This window comes from Cervus elaphus, chromosome 16 (assembly GCF_910594005.1).
Source record: "Cervus elaphus chromosome 16, mCerEla1.1, whole genome shotgun sequence".
NCBI lineage: Eukaryota > Metazoa > Chordata > Mammalia > Artiodactyla > Cervidae > Cervus > Cervus elaphus.
In genome coordinates, this window is record NC_057830.1 from 26,384,799 (window position 1) to 26,403,036 (window position 18,238).

An 18,238-nucleotide genomic window follows, 5' to 3' on the forward strand; every position below is an offset into this window, starting at 1 on the left:
ATCAGATAACTTTACCACATTTGGTGGTCACACAAACTAATTTTCCTAAAATTACATCCAAAAAAGAGGGGAACCCAAGAATTTGGGCTGGCATAGTACACACTTTCAACCTTGGAAGCCCAGAGGAAATGTCTAACCTTTTCTCTTGGTCTGAGGAATCCCAGTCAAGCAAAGGGGAACTGTCACCTACCCAGAACAAACAGCATCTCTGAGCACCACCATCAGTGCTGTGGGCCGGCCAGCCCCAGCCAGACGGCGGCTTCCCTGGGGACTGCAAGCTACTTAAGTAGCCTAATGCAGCTGCTACACTACCAGGAAGCAGCAGCTACTCCGTACACCACTCACTTTGCAGCTCCTCCACTGCCTTCATCATTGTCTGAAGATGACGACGTAGAAGAACCAGGAAAGTATGCTGAGTCCACGTGATTGGGACTGCCGCTTGGAGCTGGGTTGATTGGGGAGGACCGTTCATACAGTGGGGTATGTTTTCCTTCATGAGGAATGTTACTGTAGTTCTGCTCAGTCAGATTCTTTCCGCTGGTTTCCAAGGTGAGAGCCGGCTCAGCGAGGTTGTACGGGTGTGGACCCTGGCCCGGAGCGCCTGGGCTGGGCACCTGGGGGGCCTTAAACAGAGCATACAAATCACGCATGCACACACACTGCATGACCCAGAACACATTAGCATAACCCCGTCTTGGCTAAATTTTAATTCAACAAAGTCTGGCCCCTGCTTTACATATTATGAGTGTTAAGAAATTATCTTAGCATTCATTAAGATTTGATTCATATGCAGCTTTCAAGGCAGCTGGCCCCCACACCAAGGCTGGGCAGACCAGCTGCGGATGGACAGGAAAGGCCTTACCACAGGCTTTGCTTGCAGAGAGGTCTGTGGAATGTTGAGCATCTGGGGGGGGACATACGGTGGCACTATCCCAGGCATTCCAAACGGATTTGGTCTGGCTGTTTCATCAATACGGAAAGAAAACAATAAACAACTGTGAGCAGGACATTCCCCAAGACACATACAGCTAACACACATTGCCATCTGACTTACACCTCCAGGGTGCAAGCACATCACCGGCCCCACTTCCCAGACACCTTTAGAAATTCATGTTTAATATTAAAAAATATTTAATCTGATGATGATCAATTTCATACACTAGGGCTAGATTTCTAACTTTCAAGAATTTTCATTTACTATCTGACAGTGTTTCTGTTTAGGTTCATTTCCTTGAATGCCTGGTTTGTCTCTGTCTGTAACCTAACAGATGTTCTCCTTCTCTGCTCATTGCTGACAAAGCTGGAAGCCCTGTAGTACTCTAGGTCCGAAACGAATAAAAGGACACAGCACTTCCCCTACCGTATGTGAGGCAACAAAATTCTTCAATTTAAACCAAAATTAGGTTCTAAGCCACTAGCACACTTTTAAGTATAAAAAGTGAAATGTGGTAGTTGCTATATATATTCCTGTTTTGTTTTTTTCACTGTTAAGGAAGCCATGATCAGGTTACACATGCATTACACAGGCAGTGCAGAGTCAGTAACTTGGGATTTTGTGCTTCCTTAGAAGATGACTTTATAAACCGGTTCTGATGTACGCTGGTGTTCACTCTTCATTATCCTCCTGCTAACTTAAAAAACTGAAGCACAGAATGGAAACCATGTAGCGAAGTAGCCCCAAACACAGCATCAGGCAGGACTGGGTGGCCTATCAGCTTAAAGACATGACATAAAGCAATCAACTCAGTCCAAGGTCCAGAAAACTCCACATCCACAACATTTGGTCTCCTTGCAAATCTGAGAAGAGGGGCCAGCATGAGCAAGGCCGGCAGGCCAATGGCCTGCGCATGCAGTGACAGGGGTTTAGTGTGGCCCTTGGGCTAAATACATTTCAAAATATCATGGTTTACTGATGTGATAAAAATGAGGAGACTCCTTAGGGTTTTGTGGGGTGTCTGAGAAGACAGCCTATGAGGGAAAGCATGGATACTACGAGACCCGAGGGTGGCATCAGGACTCAGACTGCATTAAACGCGGAAAACACACCCTGAGAGAACACACGGTAGATGCTACTGAAACGCCCATGGCCACACGATCTCATTAGGTTTCATTTAAAAACAGAACAAAACCAAGTCTAGAGTTACCACAACACAAACATCATTTAGCACAGGAAGAGTGCTTTCCTTACCTCAAAATCCAAGTGACACCAGGTGAAAAACAAACAACCCACAAATCACAATTTGTCAAGAAAAATAAACACACATTTAATTTAATTCAAAAAATAACTGTTGCTGTTCAGTGGCTAAGTCATGTCTGACTCTTTACGACCCCATGAACTGCAGCACACAGGCTTCCCTGTCCTTCACTATCTTCTGGAATTTGCTCAAATTCATGTCCATTGAGTCAGTGATGCCATCCAACCATCTCATCCTCTGCCACCACCTTCTCCTCCTGCCCTCTATCTTTCCCAGCATCAGGGTCTTTTCCAATGAGTTGGCTCTTCACATCAGATGACCAAAATATTGGAGCTTCAGCATGAGTCCTTTCAATGAATATTCAGGGTTAATTTCCTTTAGGATTTACTGGTTTGATCTCCTTGCTGTCCAAGGGACTCTCAAGAGTCTTCTCCAGCACCACAATTCAAAAGCATCAAATTTGGGCACCTAGCCTTCTTCATGATCCAACTCTCACATCCATACATGACTACTGGAAAAACCATAGCTTTGACTAGACAGATCTTTGTTGGTAAAGTAATGTCTCTCCTTTTTAATATGCTGTCTAGGTTTGTCATAGTTTTCCTTCCGAGGAGCAAGTGTCTTTTAATTTCACGGCTGCAGTCACCATCCGCAGTGATTTTGGAGTCCAAGAAAATAAAATCTGTCACTGTTTCCATTTTTTCCCCATCTATTTGCTATGACGTGATAGGACCAGATGCCATGATCTTAGTTTTTTGAATGCTGAGTTTTAAGCTAGCTTTTTCACTCTCTTCTTTCACCTTCATCAACAGGTTCTTGAGTTCCTCTTCACTTTCTGCCATTAAAGTGGTATCACCTGCATATCTGAGGTTGTTGATATTTCTCCCAACGATCCTGATTCCACCTTGTGATTCATCCAGCCTGGCATTTCACATGATGTACTCTGCAGAGAAGTCAAATAAGCAGGGTGACAATAAACACCTTAATGTACTCCTTTCCCAATTTTGAACCAGTCCACTGTTTCAGGTAAAGTTCTAACTGTTGCTTCTTGACCTGCATTCAGGTTTCCCAGGAGACAGGTAAGGTGGTCTGGTATTCCCATCTCTTTAAGAGTTTTCCACATTTTGTTGTGATCCACACAGTCAAAGTTTTTAGCATAATCAATGAAGCAGAAGTAGATGTTTTTTCAGAATCCTCTAGCTTTTTCTATGATGCAATGGATGTTGGCAATTTGATCCCTGGTTCTTCTGCTTTTTCTAAATCCAGCTTGCACGTATGGAAGTTCTCGGTTCACATACGCTGAAGCCTAGCTTGAAGGATTCTGAGCATTACCTTGCCAGCACGTGAAATGAGCACAATTGTACAGTAGTTTGAACATTCTTTGGCACTGCCCTTCTTTGGGATTGGAAAGAAAACTGACCTTTTCCAGTCCTGTGGCCACTGCTGAGTTTTCCAAATTTGCTGGCATGTTGAGTGTAGCAGTTTATCAGCATCATCTTTTAGGATTTGAAATAGGTCAACTGGAATTCCATCACCTCTACTAGCTTTGTTTGCAATAATGCTTCCTAAGGCCCACTTTTCACACTCCAGGATGTCTGGTTCTAGAGTAGTGACCACATTATGACTGCTATCTGGGTCATTAGGACCTTTTTAATACAGTTCTATGTATTCTTTCCACCTCTTTTTAATCTCATCTACTTCTGTTAGCTCCTTGTAGTTTCTGCCCTTCATTGTGCCTATCTTTGCATGACATTTTCCCTTGGTATCTCTAATTTTCTTGTGGAGATCTCTAGTCTTTTCTCATTCTATTGTTTTCCTCTATTTCTTTGTATTGCTCACTGAAGAAGGCTTTCTTATGTCTCCTTGCTATTCTCTGGAACTCTGCATTCAGTTGGGTATATCTTTCCCTTTCTCACTTTGCCTTCTTGCATTTCTTTTTCTTCGGGATGGTTTTGGTCACTGCCTCCTGTACAATGTTAACCTCCATCCATAGTTTTTCAGGCACACTGTCTATCAGATCTAACCCCTTGAATCTATTTGTCATTTACACTGTATAATCATAAGGGATCTGTTTTAGGTCATACCTGAATGGCCTAGTGGTTTTCCCTACTTTCTTCAGTCTAAGGCTGAATTTTGCAAAAAAGAGCTGATGATTTGAGCCAAGTCAGCTCCAGGTCTTGTTTTTGACTGTATAGAGTTTCTCCATCTTTGGCTGCAAACAATATAATCAATTTGATTTCAGTACTGACCATCTGGTAATGTACATGTGATAGCCCCCCCAAAATAATAACATGCCCCCAAATGCACCCTCTCATTCACTGAAAGAACACTCGAGCACTGAGGCTTGGGCCATTGCTCACTTCTTACTACCCTAGAGAGTCAGGAGCCTCGGAAGTCATGGTCTGTTGGAAGATCCCATCTCCTAGTTCCTGGAGCTCAAGTTGGAAATGCCACAATTCTCTGATCCCAGCTCGCACGGACACAAACAGTGGCCCAGCTTCCACCTTTCGCTGAACAGAGACGGCTGCAGGACAAAGAGCTGGGAATGCTGACATTGGTACATGTGCATATGGAGCTGACGGCCCATCTACACACATGTCCACATGCTCACATACAGGCAAATGCTCACCTCACACACTCACACGAACACATACCTTCACTACACAGACATACATGCACATTTCCGTGCACTCACACACACACGGAGACACTCCTGATCAAACAGGTAAGTCCATGAGTTAACAAACCTCCAAGTATGAGATACATGATGCCATAACTGTTAAAGTCCCTCACCTGGTGATCAGGAATTTTAGCCAGATTTTGGGTGAGAGTATTATGAAGTCCACTCAAGCTCTAATACTATAACTTAAATCACTGTAAAAGGTCTAGTTTACAGTCCCTTATAGCTGACCTGCCATACTTAACTTCCAAGTAATAAGAATGAGAGACTGGACCCTTCAACTATGCAGCAGTTTTCAAGTGAGGATGAACACTTATGTTTCACTCTATTTTTGACCATCATACGCTACAAACTTTCTGAAAGCACACACTTTCCCTAAAAAAAAAATGAAAGAAAGAAATCCTCCAATACAAACATACACACAAAATTATAACTTAAAAGCAAAAATTCCCAAGGAGAGAATATTTTTCTAAAGTCATATTTCAATCACTGACCTCAAACAAACCTTTGAGAACCCACAGAACTAGTTACTCTTCTGTCATAACCTAGTCTATTAAGTGAATTAATTTGTCTACATTTCTCTGATGGCTGCAGAAATGCCTGATAAGCAAGAGCCTGCCTCTGCGTATTGCGTGCCTTCTTGTAAATCAGTTCTTGTTCTCAATGCCCTCATGCAGCTAAGCAGAATCATTGTCTGTCTTCTGTGTGACAAGGCGTCTTTCTCAAAACTGACACCAGTGCACTGAGCGGAGATTACACCACCAGGTTCTCATTCTCTTCCTTTCACAAATGCTTACTAACAGAGGTAGACTTCTGTTCAAGTATGCAGCATGCAGACAGAGGAAAGGAGAAAAAAGTGTTCGATTACTACATGAAAAATATCTTAATTAAAACATATGTAAATATTAAACACTTGAGAATAAGAGAAAGAAAGCATGCATTGCAGCCCTTTCAACTGTTCTTAGTTAGCCGTGAACTCTCATGAGACACGTTGTGTAGTATCCACTCTCTTGAATTACTCACTGTGCCTGTATGAAGCTAACCAGTTTTTCTCTAGATTAAAAGTAAGATTTATTCATCTATTACTAGGCCTGTTACTGTGACGTTGCTACATTAAATAAACATCAGTAACAAAGTAATATTCTAAAAATATTTGAGATGGGTGCTGATACATGATTTTCAAGTGTTACACAAAAAACATAGCTTTGAAAAATTAAAGATGAAATAAATCAGTATATTCCCTACCACCAACTAGCTTTCGGTGCCTATAAAACACAATGCAAAATTTTCGAACTATGGTAACCATTTTGACACATTTACTCAATACCAATATTCTACAGAAGTTAAGGCAAAGTTATATGAAGGAGAATTTTACATAATTTGTTTTCATCCTTGGGCTTCCCTGGTGGCTCAGACTGTAAAGAATCCACCTGCAATGCAGGAGACCTGGGTTCCATCCCTGTGGTTTGGGAAGATACCCTGGAGAAGGAAATGGCAGCCCATTCCAGGATTTTTGCCTGGAGAATCCCATGGACAAGAGGAGTCTGATGGGCTACAGGTCCATGGGGTCACAAAGAGTCAGACATGACTGAGCAACTAACACCTCTCCCAAATGAATAACTTCTAAAGGCAAGTTCGGGTAGGGGACAGTGTGAACCAATAGGACACTGGTGTGGCCTATGAAGCCTGGTAGTTCTGGCTGGACTGAAGACCAGGTATGTGGGCTCAGCCAAGGGAGTCATGGGGCTTTCTGGGGAGGGGGAGACAGAAGTCGTCCTGGGCTTTTAGAAGACTGAACTTATTTTCCAGTGAGTACCAACTCCCAAGAGCTCAGAGCTGGGGCAGCTGATGCAGCATCAGCCGGCAAGACCACACAGTGAAAAGTCAGAGGTCACCGTTCAGGAGAGAAGCCCCCACAATGGAAGATTAAGTATGGGGCCAAGAAAAGTAAGATCATGAATAAAGAAGTAGGTACCTGAAAGAATTATAAGCAATGAAAAACAACCTGGGGAAGCACATTTCAGGTCAACATAAATATAAAGATCCTTCTGAGAACTGGAGCAGCTCACCAATGACGGCACTGCTTTGAGCACTTAACCCTTAGCAATGTTCCATAGTCGGGAGGTAGCCAGGTGCTTACACAGAATCCCTGGCTATCCAAATTTCTTCTGCCCCTGAGTTTAAACAGCATGTGCATGACCTCAAAGGATACAGCATGATTCAAATCCACGTGTTATCTGAGTCTTACAGAGCAGTGACAAGTTTATCCCAAATTTCACTCAAATCTATTAGATTCCTGGGTTCACTTAATCAGGTTTGAATTGCAGGCATTAAACAGCAAAAGAAAAGAACTCTTAAATCTCATCTAGTCACCTACACAGTTTATGGTAAATCAAGACAAAGTAGTTCCTGTCCATCTGTGAATTCTAAAGAGCACAACCTCAAAGAAAAGTCTAAAGGCCTTTATTCAGAAGTCACTGATAAACTGAACTGGCAGTCCCCTTCTGTCACTGAATACTGAGAAGCTACCAACAGACCCGATGACAAGCTGTGTCCACCTCAGGAAGACACCCTTGCAGTCTTTTAAACCAGATAAGTAAAAGGAGACGGATTTTCAGTTCTTCCAAAATGATTTAATTTTCAGGGGTTTTTTTTTTAATGATCTTCCAAAATACCACAAGACCAGACAGCCTATAGCACTTCATACCACATCCACTGAAATAAACTCACTAAGAACTGAATGAAAGACTCCCATGACCTGCATGAGAATTAACGAGAAAGAAGGAGAAAGAATAAATGGACTTTCTATTTAACATGAAAACTTCCTAGCTTCTCTCTGGCAGTATCTATTCTGCCAGACCCCTGGGGGCTTGACATCAATGTCATCTGCATTAGCTTTAAAAAGATAAAAACTGAAAAAGATGAGCATGCACACATCTCAAAAAAAAAAGGGGGGGGGGGGGCGCAAATACAGAATGGCAGGTACAATACAGCATTTAATTAACAATCAAAACTATGAATTATTATTCCATATATGAGGTAAAGAAATATAAAAACCTTAAGAGGGGGACAGACATGACTTTTAGAAAAGCCTAATATATTTCTTTGAAGACATCTGTTCCACCTGTTTAGTGGGTACCCTAATGCTCGTGATACTATCCTCTGTATTTTTCAGTTACATTTAAAGCTTTTCATGGTAAGAAAATTTAAGCAAAAATACTGGAAAAAGTGGGCTTAGTAAACAAAGTTTTAAAGAATGAATATTATATAACTTTTTTAAAGAATGCCAAATTTCAAGAACTTATTACTGAAGTATAGCAACAGTATAATGTCAAATACTTGGTGGCAATAAAAAATTTTTTAAATGATCACTGTAACAGTAAAAAAAAAAAAAAAACACTTAATAATCTAGATGATAACCACAGGACATGGTTAAGTAGACTACAGCGCATCCCCACTGTGAAACATTAGACGAGCTTTAAAAATACTAAAGCAGAAAAAAAAAACCTACTACGAAAACAAACCTTTGTGAAGTCACAACAAAGTCCCAAAGGTACACTGTTGGGTGGGAACAAGGCAAGTTGCCTTATATGGATCCCGTGGCCTGGCTAGGCAGGAGACCCTGCATAGTGAGCCTGGGTGCACAGGCAATGGCAGCAGGTGGGTGAGGTCCTCAGGGCAACGTCACCTGGCGCGCAGTGACAGCTGAGGAGCTCAACAGAGCCACAGGAGCAACGCCATCACCCTCTGTTCTGGTCAGGTCACACCATGGACTCTGCACAGCTACTGTGTCCCACAGTGGGCCTGAACAGGCAGCCCCGGGTCCTGCAGACCTCACAGCCTCTTCTCATCAGCCAAGGAAGCTCAGCAGGCACCATATCTTTCTTCACAGACTGTCTTCATGTTCAGAGGGGACATTACCTGACCATTCCCTCCCATGCTGAGAATGCATGTTGTCGGGGAGGTAGAGTTATATTTTCAAAGATTGTCAACACAACCTAGAAAGCCCGGCAACAAAAAACACAATAGTTTGCTGAGCACCGTGCAGACTGTACATCCACAGGAAGCCACCTTCTCAAGACAACAGAAAGTGATGCCTTCCAGCAAAGTCATGGTCCAGAATGACAGCCCACTGAATGGTTCTTATTTTTCCCTTATACTAGAACTTGCATCTTTCTGAGCCCCAGTCCCAAGAGCTGGGGTCCAGGAGCACCAACTACAGTGTCTAATTATTCCTGTTAAGACAGGAGGCATTTATGTTCTCCTGTAGATGGGTCACCAGTGGTTGGAACTGAAGTTTGCCATTCATCATTTTGTAAATCAGGATCCTCTGACCCAGTCTGGAAGAATGTGGCCAGCCTTGAGGGTATGTCAGGACACAGGCTGGTGCAGGCCCCTGACCTGGGCAAGCCTATCCAGATACAACGCCCATGGGGCCTCTCTACCAGCACCTACGAAGTATCTATAGCCAGAGGTCCTTTCTTTGTGGTCACTATATAGAATGTGTTCTTTGCTTTAGTGGTGAAGCTCCTATTTCAATATGGTTCTCTCTGCACAATTCTCTATTATTTGCACATGCACTGCTGCCCTGATGGATCCCTTGGTCCCCACCAGATGCCTACATCTGTGCTCCAAGGGACCTGGGGCCACGATCACCTCCCAACTTCCATCTCCCTTCACAGCCCCCCTCTCAGATTTCGTCATCCACCTAAAAGGTTAAGTATGTTCAAACCTCCCTCCCATTTCAAGTCCTATCCTTTATGGAAACAACTCAGGTAGATTTGGGGGACTGGTGCTGGCCACCTATCCTACCTCTTCCATATTTTACAGTACAGAAGAAGGTGCAAAGCTAAAACACTATTTTCCCTAGGATCCCTCACACCGTGCTGAGAACCAGGCAGCCACATGCACCTGCCCGGGGTCTGGGAGCTCTGAGTGCCGCAGGCACCTCCTCGTCCCCTCTTCTGACAACTGTTCCTGCCACAACTTCTCTGGCTGTTACACTGCTCTCCCTGTGTCCCCAACTCCACCCCCTTTCCTCGACCTGAGGCACACTATCTCAAGACCTCCCTACAGAGTGCCCTCCACAAAAAACCTCCCCAAGGAATCCCACCCATTTCCACAGCTCTAATTAGTACTCAGGGCACAGACACAATAAAGAAAAGCAAGGAGACATTAATACAAAATTCACGGTGCTGGAGTGCAGGGGAATGTGTCCATGGAGAGACAAGGATAGGACTCTGATACTAGTAATACTCCACTGATGTCTGCTTTATTTACTGTACACATATACTGTGCGTATGATAGTTTCAAAATAATTTTAAGTTTTTACAGTGAAAAAGCCTCCAGTGAGCTTTCATGGTCCAAAGAGTAAGTCTAAAGTCTAAGGTCCTACATGGCCACTGCACTCCAGCCCAACAAGCATCACCTACTACTCCTTCCCTTGCTTTCCTATGTTCCAACCACATTCTTGTTTCTTCTACATCCTGTCCTCCACCTCCGAACCTTTACACCTTCTGTCTCCTCTGTATGTATTCTTCCTCTCTATTATAATCTTGCTAAATTCCTACTTCACACTCAAACCTCACCTAAACATTAATTTAATTGAACAGAACCAAACACTGGTTTAACCAGGCTGGTATTCCTTGACTGTCTTGTTACATTCCTGTATTATTCCTCATCTCAGTCATCTAAAAGAACAACAATGACATCTGTCCTGTCTACTACCTTGTTCAACACTCAGCACAGTGCCTGGTAGGAAGTAAACATATCAAGCAGCTAATCTACTCTTTTTAAAAAAATTATTATAGACTATTTTTTGAGGAGTTATACTTTACAGAAAACATAAGCAAAGTACACACCTTGCATTACTAGGGTACATTTGTTACAACTGATGATCCAATATTGATACATTCAGTTCAGTTGCTCAGTCATGTCCGACTCCTTGCGACCCCATGAACCACAGCACACCAGGCCTCCCTGTCTATCACCAACTCCCGGAGTCCACCCAAACCCATGTCCATTGACTCCATGATGCCATCCAACCATCTCATCCTCTGTCGACCCCTTCTCCTCCTGCCCTCAGTCTTTCCCAGCATCAGGGTCTCTTCCAATGAGTCAGCTCTTCACATGAGGTAGCCAAAGTATTAGAGTTTCAGCTTCAACATCAGTCCTTCAAATGAATACCCAGGACTGATCTCCTTTAGGATGGACTGGCTGGATCTCCTTGCAGTCCAAGGGACTCTCAAGAGTCTTCTTCAACACCACAGTTCAAAAGCATCAATTCTTCAGCGCTCAGCTTTCTTTATAGTCCAACTCTCACAACCATACATGACTACTGGAAAAACCACAGCCTTAACAAAATTGACCTTTGTTGGCAAAGTAATGTCTCTGCTTTTTTAATATGCTGTCTAGGTTGGTCATAACTTTTCTTTCAAGGAGCAAGCGTCTTTTAATCTCATGGCTGTAGTCACCATCTGCAGTGATTTTGGAGCCAAAGAAAATAAAGTCTGTCAATGTTTCCTCTGTTTCCCCATATATTTGCCACGAAGTGATGGGACCAGATGCCATGATCCTAGTTTTCTGAATGTTGAGCTTTAAGCCAACTTTTTCACTCTCCTCTTTCACTTTCACCAAGAGGCTCCTTAGTTCTTCTTTGCGTTTCTGCCATAAGGGTGGTGTCATCCGCATATCTGAGGTTACTGATATTTCTCCCGGCAATCTTGATTCCAGCTTGTGCTTCTTCTAGCCCAGCATTTCTCATGATGTACTCTGCATATAAGTTAAATAAGCAGGGTAACAATACACAGCCTTGACGTACTCCTTTTCCTATTTGGAACCAGTCTGTTGTTCAATGTCCAGTTCTAACTGTTGCTTCCTGACCTGCATACAGATTTCTCAGGAGGCAGGTCAGGTGGTCTGGTATTCCCATCTCTTGAAGAATTTTCCAGTTTGTTGTGATCCACACAGTCAAAGGCTTTGGCATAGTCAATAAAGCAGAAATAGATGTTTTTCTGGAACTCTTGTGCTTTTTCCATGATCCAACAGATGTTGGCAATTTGATCTTTGGTTCCTCTGCCTTTTCTAAATCCAGCTTGACCATCTGGAAGTTCACGGTTCATGCACTGTTGAAGCCTGGCTTAGATACATTACTATTAACTAAAGTCTATAGTTCACATTAGGATTTCCTCTTTGTGGTGTGCATTCTGTGGGTTTGGACAAATTTACAATGACATAACTAAAGCATTATTTTCACTGCTCTAAATACTCCATGCTTTGCCTATTCACTCCTCTCTCACCCTCCAACCCTGGAACCCCTGACTATCTTACTGTGTCCATAGCTTTGTCTTTCCCAGAATGTCACAGTTGGAATCAAACAGTATATCGCCTTTCAGATTAGCTTCTTTCAATGTATATTTAAGGTTTTTCCATGTCTTTTCATGGCTAAATAGCCAATCTCTTTTCAGCACTAGATAATAATAGCCCATTGTCTGGATATAGCAGTTTATTTATCCATTCACCTAGTTAAGGATATCCTAGTTACTTCCATGTCTTGGCAACTATGAATAAAGCTGCTATAAACACTCATGTGCAGGTTTCTGTGTGAACATCAGTATTCAGCTCCTTTGGGTAAATACCACGCAGCAGGATTACTGGATCTTATGGTAAGAGTATGTTCGGGTTTGTAAGAAACTGCCACCATGTCTTCAGAGTGGCTTTACCTTCATATTGTACTCCTACCAGCTCGGAGTGAGGATCTCTGTGTCCCACAACCTCACCAGCATTTGGTGGTGACAGTGTGTGGACTGTGGCTATTCTAGTAGGTATGCAGGGATAGCTCATCCGTTTTTTACTGAGGAAGGCCAAGAGGACACACTGCATGCTTTTACTGATGCAGTGGGCCTCTGTATCATTTGCATGACTTTTCACAAATAGACAAGGATTGGCTCATGCCTACAGAATCCATGTGCAAGGACTTGAGGTGGCCTCTAACATCTCTGTGTTTTTGTTATTCTTTAACTCTGTCAATGATTCTGGAGCACAGCTAAGGTTTAAGAACTACTTGTTCAATCAGGGAGCCAAATACTACTGACAACTCAATTTTGACATATGTTATTTGTGCTTACATTTAGACTGAGGGTTCTCTGGTGATGGTGGACGTTCAATGCAATGATGGAAAGGGAAAAAGTATACTCATCTCTAGATCCCCAATTCCCAACACAGTGTTTCTGATACAGTAAATGCTTAAAAATTAATATTAATCTCACCTGTAACTTACTTAAAAAATCTACCTAGTAGATATAATTCATAAATATATAAACACAGACTGATATTATATATATCCATTATTATATATATTCTTAATCTATAATATATAATTTCTGGGAGTCCTCAGTATAAATACAGTATGGACTGGAAAAAGAAAGGGACTATACATCACGCAGACGAGGCCTCCCAGCAATGGGTCAGGGAGCATGTTCACTTCCTTCTATATATTCCACACCATCCAGTATGGAGGTCTGAGGTTTTTGTCTTCAATCCTGCAGAAAACTACCTAGACTCAGAAGGAAAAGCATGTAAGACTCAGCAGTCACCTCCTAATGCCAGTCCACATGGATCTGGCCAGGAAGGTTTTTCTTTTGAAAATACAGAATCCTGAAGCCAAATAAGATTCTGAAAACTATTCTGTGGTAGAACCTAAAATTCTAGCCAGATTAAGAACTTGGGATAAAATCAACTCTCCCCATTTTTATTCTCAGTAGTCATACTCCTGAGCTTCTACAATGATTCTGTAAGATATTTTCCAAAACTCTACACATATTCCAGTTTCTAAAATGATTAATAGAGACAGCTTCTATGAACAAGAAAGTTATGTTCTGCTATTGGTTGTTCGAAATTCTGAATGTGTTTTCTTGTAGAATAACATAACGAACTATGATTTGAAAAGACCACTTATGATCAACCTACTGCTTTTAGGAATATTTTCTGTTGAAAATATGTCTTAGGTGCTCATGTGGCATGCCAAGAAAGTATTTCCCTAACTCAAGAAAGCATTTCCCTAACTCTTCGAGGCTTCTGATTGCCATTTCAGTCATCACTCTTCATTTAGAGGATCCCTGCAAAGAAAAAGAAAAGCAAGAAGGCAAAATGGCTTTTGCCTTCTGAGGAGGCTTTACAAATAGCTGAAGACAGAAGTGAAAAGCAAGGGAGAAAGGGAAAGGTACATCCATCTAAACGCAGAGTCCCAAAAAATAGCAAGGAGAGACAAGAAGGCCTTCTTCAATGAATAGTGCATAAAAATAGAGGAAAATAACAGAAGAGAAAAGATGAGAAATCTCTTCAGGAAAACTGGAAATATCAAGAGAACATTTCGCCCAAAGATGGGCACAATAAAGGACAGAAATGGTAGAGACCTAGTAGATGCTGAAGAGATCAAGAAGAGATGAAAGGAATATATGGAAGAACTGTACCACAAAAAGATCTTAATGAACTGAATAACTATGATGGTGTGGTCTGTCACCCACAGCCAGACATTCTGGAGTGTGAGGTTAAGTGGGTCTTAGGAAGCACTGCTGTCAATAAAGCTAATGGATGTGACGGAATTCCAGTAGAGCCATTCAACACCCTGAAGGATGATGCTATCAACATGTTGCACTCAATATGTCAGCAAATCTGGAAGATCCAGCAGTGACCACAGGACTGGAAAAGGTCAATCCTCATCCCAATTCCCAAGAAGCGTAGTACTAATGTTCATCAGACAACTGCACTCATCTCCCATGCTAGTAAAGTGAAAAGGAAAGTCACTCAGTCCTGGTCGACTCTTTGCAACCCCATGAACTACACAGTTCATGAAATTCTGGAGTGAGTAGCCTTTCCCTTCTCCAGGGGATCTTTCCAACCCAGGTCTCCCGCATTGCAGGTGGATTCTTTACCAGCTAAGCCACTAGGGAAGTCTCATGATAGTGAGGTCATGCTTAAAATCTTGCATGCTAGGCTTTAGCATTACACGAACAATGAACTTTCAGATGTCCAAGCGGGGTTTAAAAAAGACAGAGGAACCAGAGATCAAATTGTCAACATCCGCTGTATCACAGAAAAAGCAAGGGATCATCAGAAAAGCATCTACCTAAAGCCTTTGACTGTGCAGATCATAACAAACTGTGGAAAACTCTTAAAGAGATGGGAATACCAGACCATCTTACCTGTCTCCTGAGAAACCTGTATGTGGGTCAAGAAGCAAGTTAAAATTCTGTACGGAACAAACTGATTGGTTCATGATTGAGAAAGGAGTACGACAGGGCTGTCTGCTGTCACTCTGCTTATTTAACCTATACGCTGAGCACATCATGAGAAATGCCGGGCTTGTACGAGTTACAAGCTGGAATCAAGATAGGCAGGAGAAACACCAACAACCTCAGATATGCGGATGACACCACTCTAATGACAGAAAGCGAAATAGAACTAAAGACTCTCTTGTGAAGAAGGAGGAGGAGAGTGAAAAAGCCGGCTTAAAACTAAATATTTAAAAAACTAAGATCCCGGCCCCATTACTTCATGGCAAATAGAAGGGTAAAAGGTCAAAGTAGTGACAGATTTCCTTTTGGTGGGCTCTAAAATCACTACAGATGGTGACTGCAGCCATGAAACCGAAGACGACCGCTTCTTGGCAGGAAAGCTATGACAAACCTAGACAGTGTGTTGAAAGCAAGGACATCACTTTGCCGACACAGTTCCATACAATCAAAGTTATGGTCTTTCCAGTGGTCATGTATGATTGTGAGAGCTGGACCATAAAGAAGGAAGAGCACCAAAGAATTGATGCCTTCAAACTGTGGTCCTGGAGAAGACTCTTGAGAGTCTCCTGGACAGCAAAGAGATCAAACCACTCAATCTTAAGGGAAATCAACCCTGAAAACTCATTCGAAGGACTGATGCTGAAGCTGAAGCTCTAGGATTCGGGCCACCTGGTACAAACAGCCGACTCACTGGAAAAGTTCCTGATGCTGGGAAAGACTGAGGGCAGAAGGAAGAGAAGGCATCAGAGGATGAGACAGCTAGATGGCATTACTGATGCAATGAACATGAACTTAGGCAAACTTCAGGAGATGGTGAAGAACAGGGAGGCCTGGCGTGCTACAGACCATGGGGTTGCAAAGAGTCGGTGACTAAACAGCAGCAGCAGCAGCACATGTAGACAAAAATCAGTGAGCACTGTTTCCAGATACTTTTGTTTCTTTATACTTACCAGAAAAAAAAAAAAAATAGGAGTGATTTTTACATTTATCTGATTCTGCTGGTTCTGCTTGAAATAAACCTTCCTTCCCAATCTTGCCTCACCCTCTCTCAAGGTCAGTATATGGTCACACACTGAACTCCACACTGCCCCAAACTGTCTGTGCCTGTGCTTTCTTAAGTCCCTTGCTGAACAATTAAGATTACTGCAATAGTCAGAAGCAAAAGGAAACGCTTTATAGAACGATGTTGTAGGTGGTTATCACCTACATTAACCTGCTTGAGAACATCACTCTAAATATCCCCAGTTCTTTACCAATTACACCACTGTTCTTCATAAACCACTGAGTGAAAGTGAAAGAGAATTTTAAGAGTATTAACTTCTTTTATAAAATACTTACCCCATAATGTTCTTTGATGATTTAATAAGAACAAGAAAGCACTTTATAGAACAGCAAATATCTTTAAGCAGCTCAAATTTAAACCTAATTTAAAACTCATCTTCCTCTTCAGAACATCTTTCGAACTGTATCAGCTCAGGTAAATGCCAAATGGTAAGTCAATCTATCCTGTCTCTCTCCTTCTCCCACCTATTCTCCTTCTCTAATAAATGCTCTAGTCCCAACTACACGTGCATGCTCGGTCACTTCAGTTGTATCCAATTCTGCATAACCCCATGGATTGTAGCCCACCAGCCTCTTCTGTCCGTTGGATTCTCCAGGCAAGAATACTGGAGTGGGTTGTCATTTCCTCCTCCAGGGGATATTTCCAACCCAGGGTCAAATCTGAGTTTCCTATATCTCTTGCACTGGAGGCAGATTCTTTACCAAAATGAGCCACCTGGGAAGCCCGGTCCCAAGTATATTATAATGAATGTTTAAAGTACAACTGTCATATGAGGACTAAAACTTCACTACAGATATATGAGGCACCAAGTACGTCTTTGTGTTAACTTCTTTCAGGCTATCTGATCATTCAACATTCAGAGCTTTTCAGAGCTTTTGCCAGACATCCTTCCTACAAGAATAAAAATGACAGTATCTGCTTGTAACAAGCATTCATTAAAGCACTTTACCTATATTTCCCTTTTAAATATTAACATAAGTATCCCATTTTAATAATAAAACAGGAAAAACGAAGCCAGGAGGCAATGGAAAAGAGATGTCCACAACCTGGCATCAGTACCCCGGCCACTCACCTGTCTCAACAGCATCTATTCCCGTGCCAGCAGTAAAACACAGCCACCACAACCTGCCCCTGTTACATCTCACCTTCACTGAAGCGACACATGGTATTGAGTTCCCCCACCCAGCACTCCCTGTCCGCCTTTCCAAGAGTAACCTTAAGTTACATCTAATCATTTCACTTTCCTGATTCAGCAGCTCTTCATGGATTAAGCCATTTGGGCAAGTATTTCCCCTCTTATAAAGGATGAAGGTGGCAGCTGAGATCCTGGGGTTGTCCATCCCTGGACCCCTGACATTCTTAGGGGTTCGGAGGGCATGTCTGAGGAGATGTGCAGAGAATCACTTGACAGGATGGCCTAGTGGAGCCAAGAAAGGTGACAGTGAAGCCTGGACAACAGAAATGGGAATGCCCCGGGCCCAGGAAGTCAGGGAGAGAGCTCCAGGTCCACAGCCAGTGCCGAGACCCCACAGCAGGAGCCAGTGTGGTACATTTCACCCAAGAAAGAAGGCGGGGCCTGGAGCGTGAGGGGCAGAAGCCAGCAAGAGAAGGAGCGTGATGTGGGGCAGGAAGCAGGCATGCAGCTGGTAGCGCGTTATCGGCATGGGAGGAACGGGATGGGCTGACTGACATTTTCACACACTACTCTGACTACTGGGAAGAAAGAGACTGCTGGGGACAGAGGGGCGGGTATCCCATGATGGGGAACTGGGTCATCAGATGAAATGGCCTGTACCCTCCTTGATCACACAGCATATTCACTTGTCCACAGTCACAATCCATATGCACTTGTTGTTACCCACGCACGGAGACTGCCATCAAAAGCCAGCACTTACCTGTATCTGTGTCGTCCCCCCCGCCCCCACCAACCACATACACAGCACAGTCACACTGCTTAAATGGGTGAGTGCATACTATCATGCAAAGGGCACGGTCAGGAACATTT

The 18,238-nt window shown here is 42.8% G+C and overlaps 1 protein-coding gene across 1 annotated transcript in view; it reads right to left on the reverse strand.

The window, feature by feature from the left end:
- FAM120A (family with sequence similarity 120A) overlaps nucleotides 1-18,238 on the reverse strand; it is a 122,321-nt gene that overhangs the window by 51,612 nt on the left and 52,471 nt on the right. Inside the window, exons 6-7 of the mRNA XM_043870565.1 lie at nucleotides 863-960; nucleotides 346-623 (exon numbers count right to left, since the gene is read on the reverse strand). Of these exons, the coding sequence (XP_043726500.1) occupies nucleotides 346-623; nucleotides 863-960 (376 nt within the window). The remainder of the gene's footprint in view (nucleotides 1-345; nucleotides 624-862; nucleotides 961-18,238) is intronic.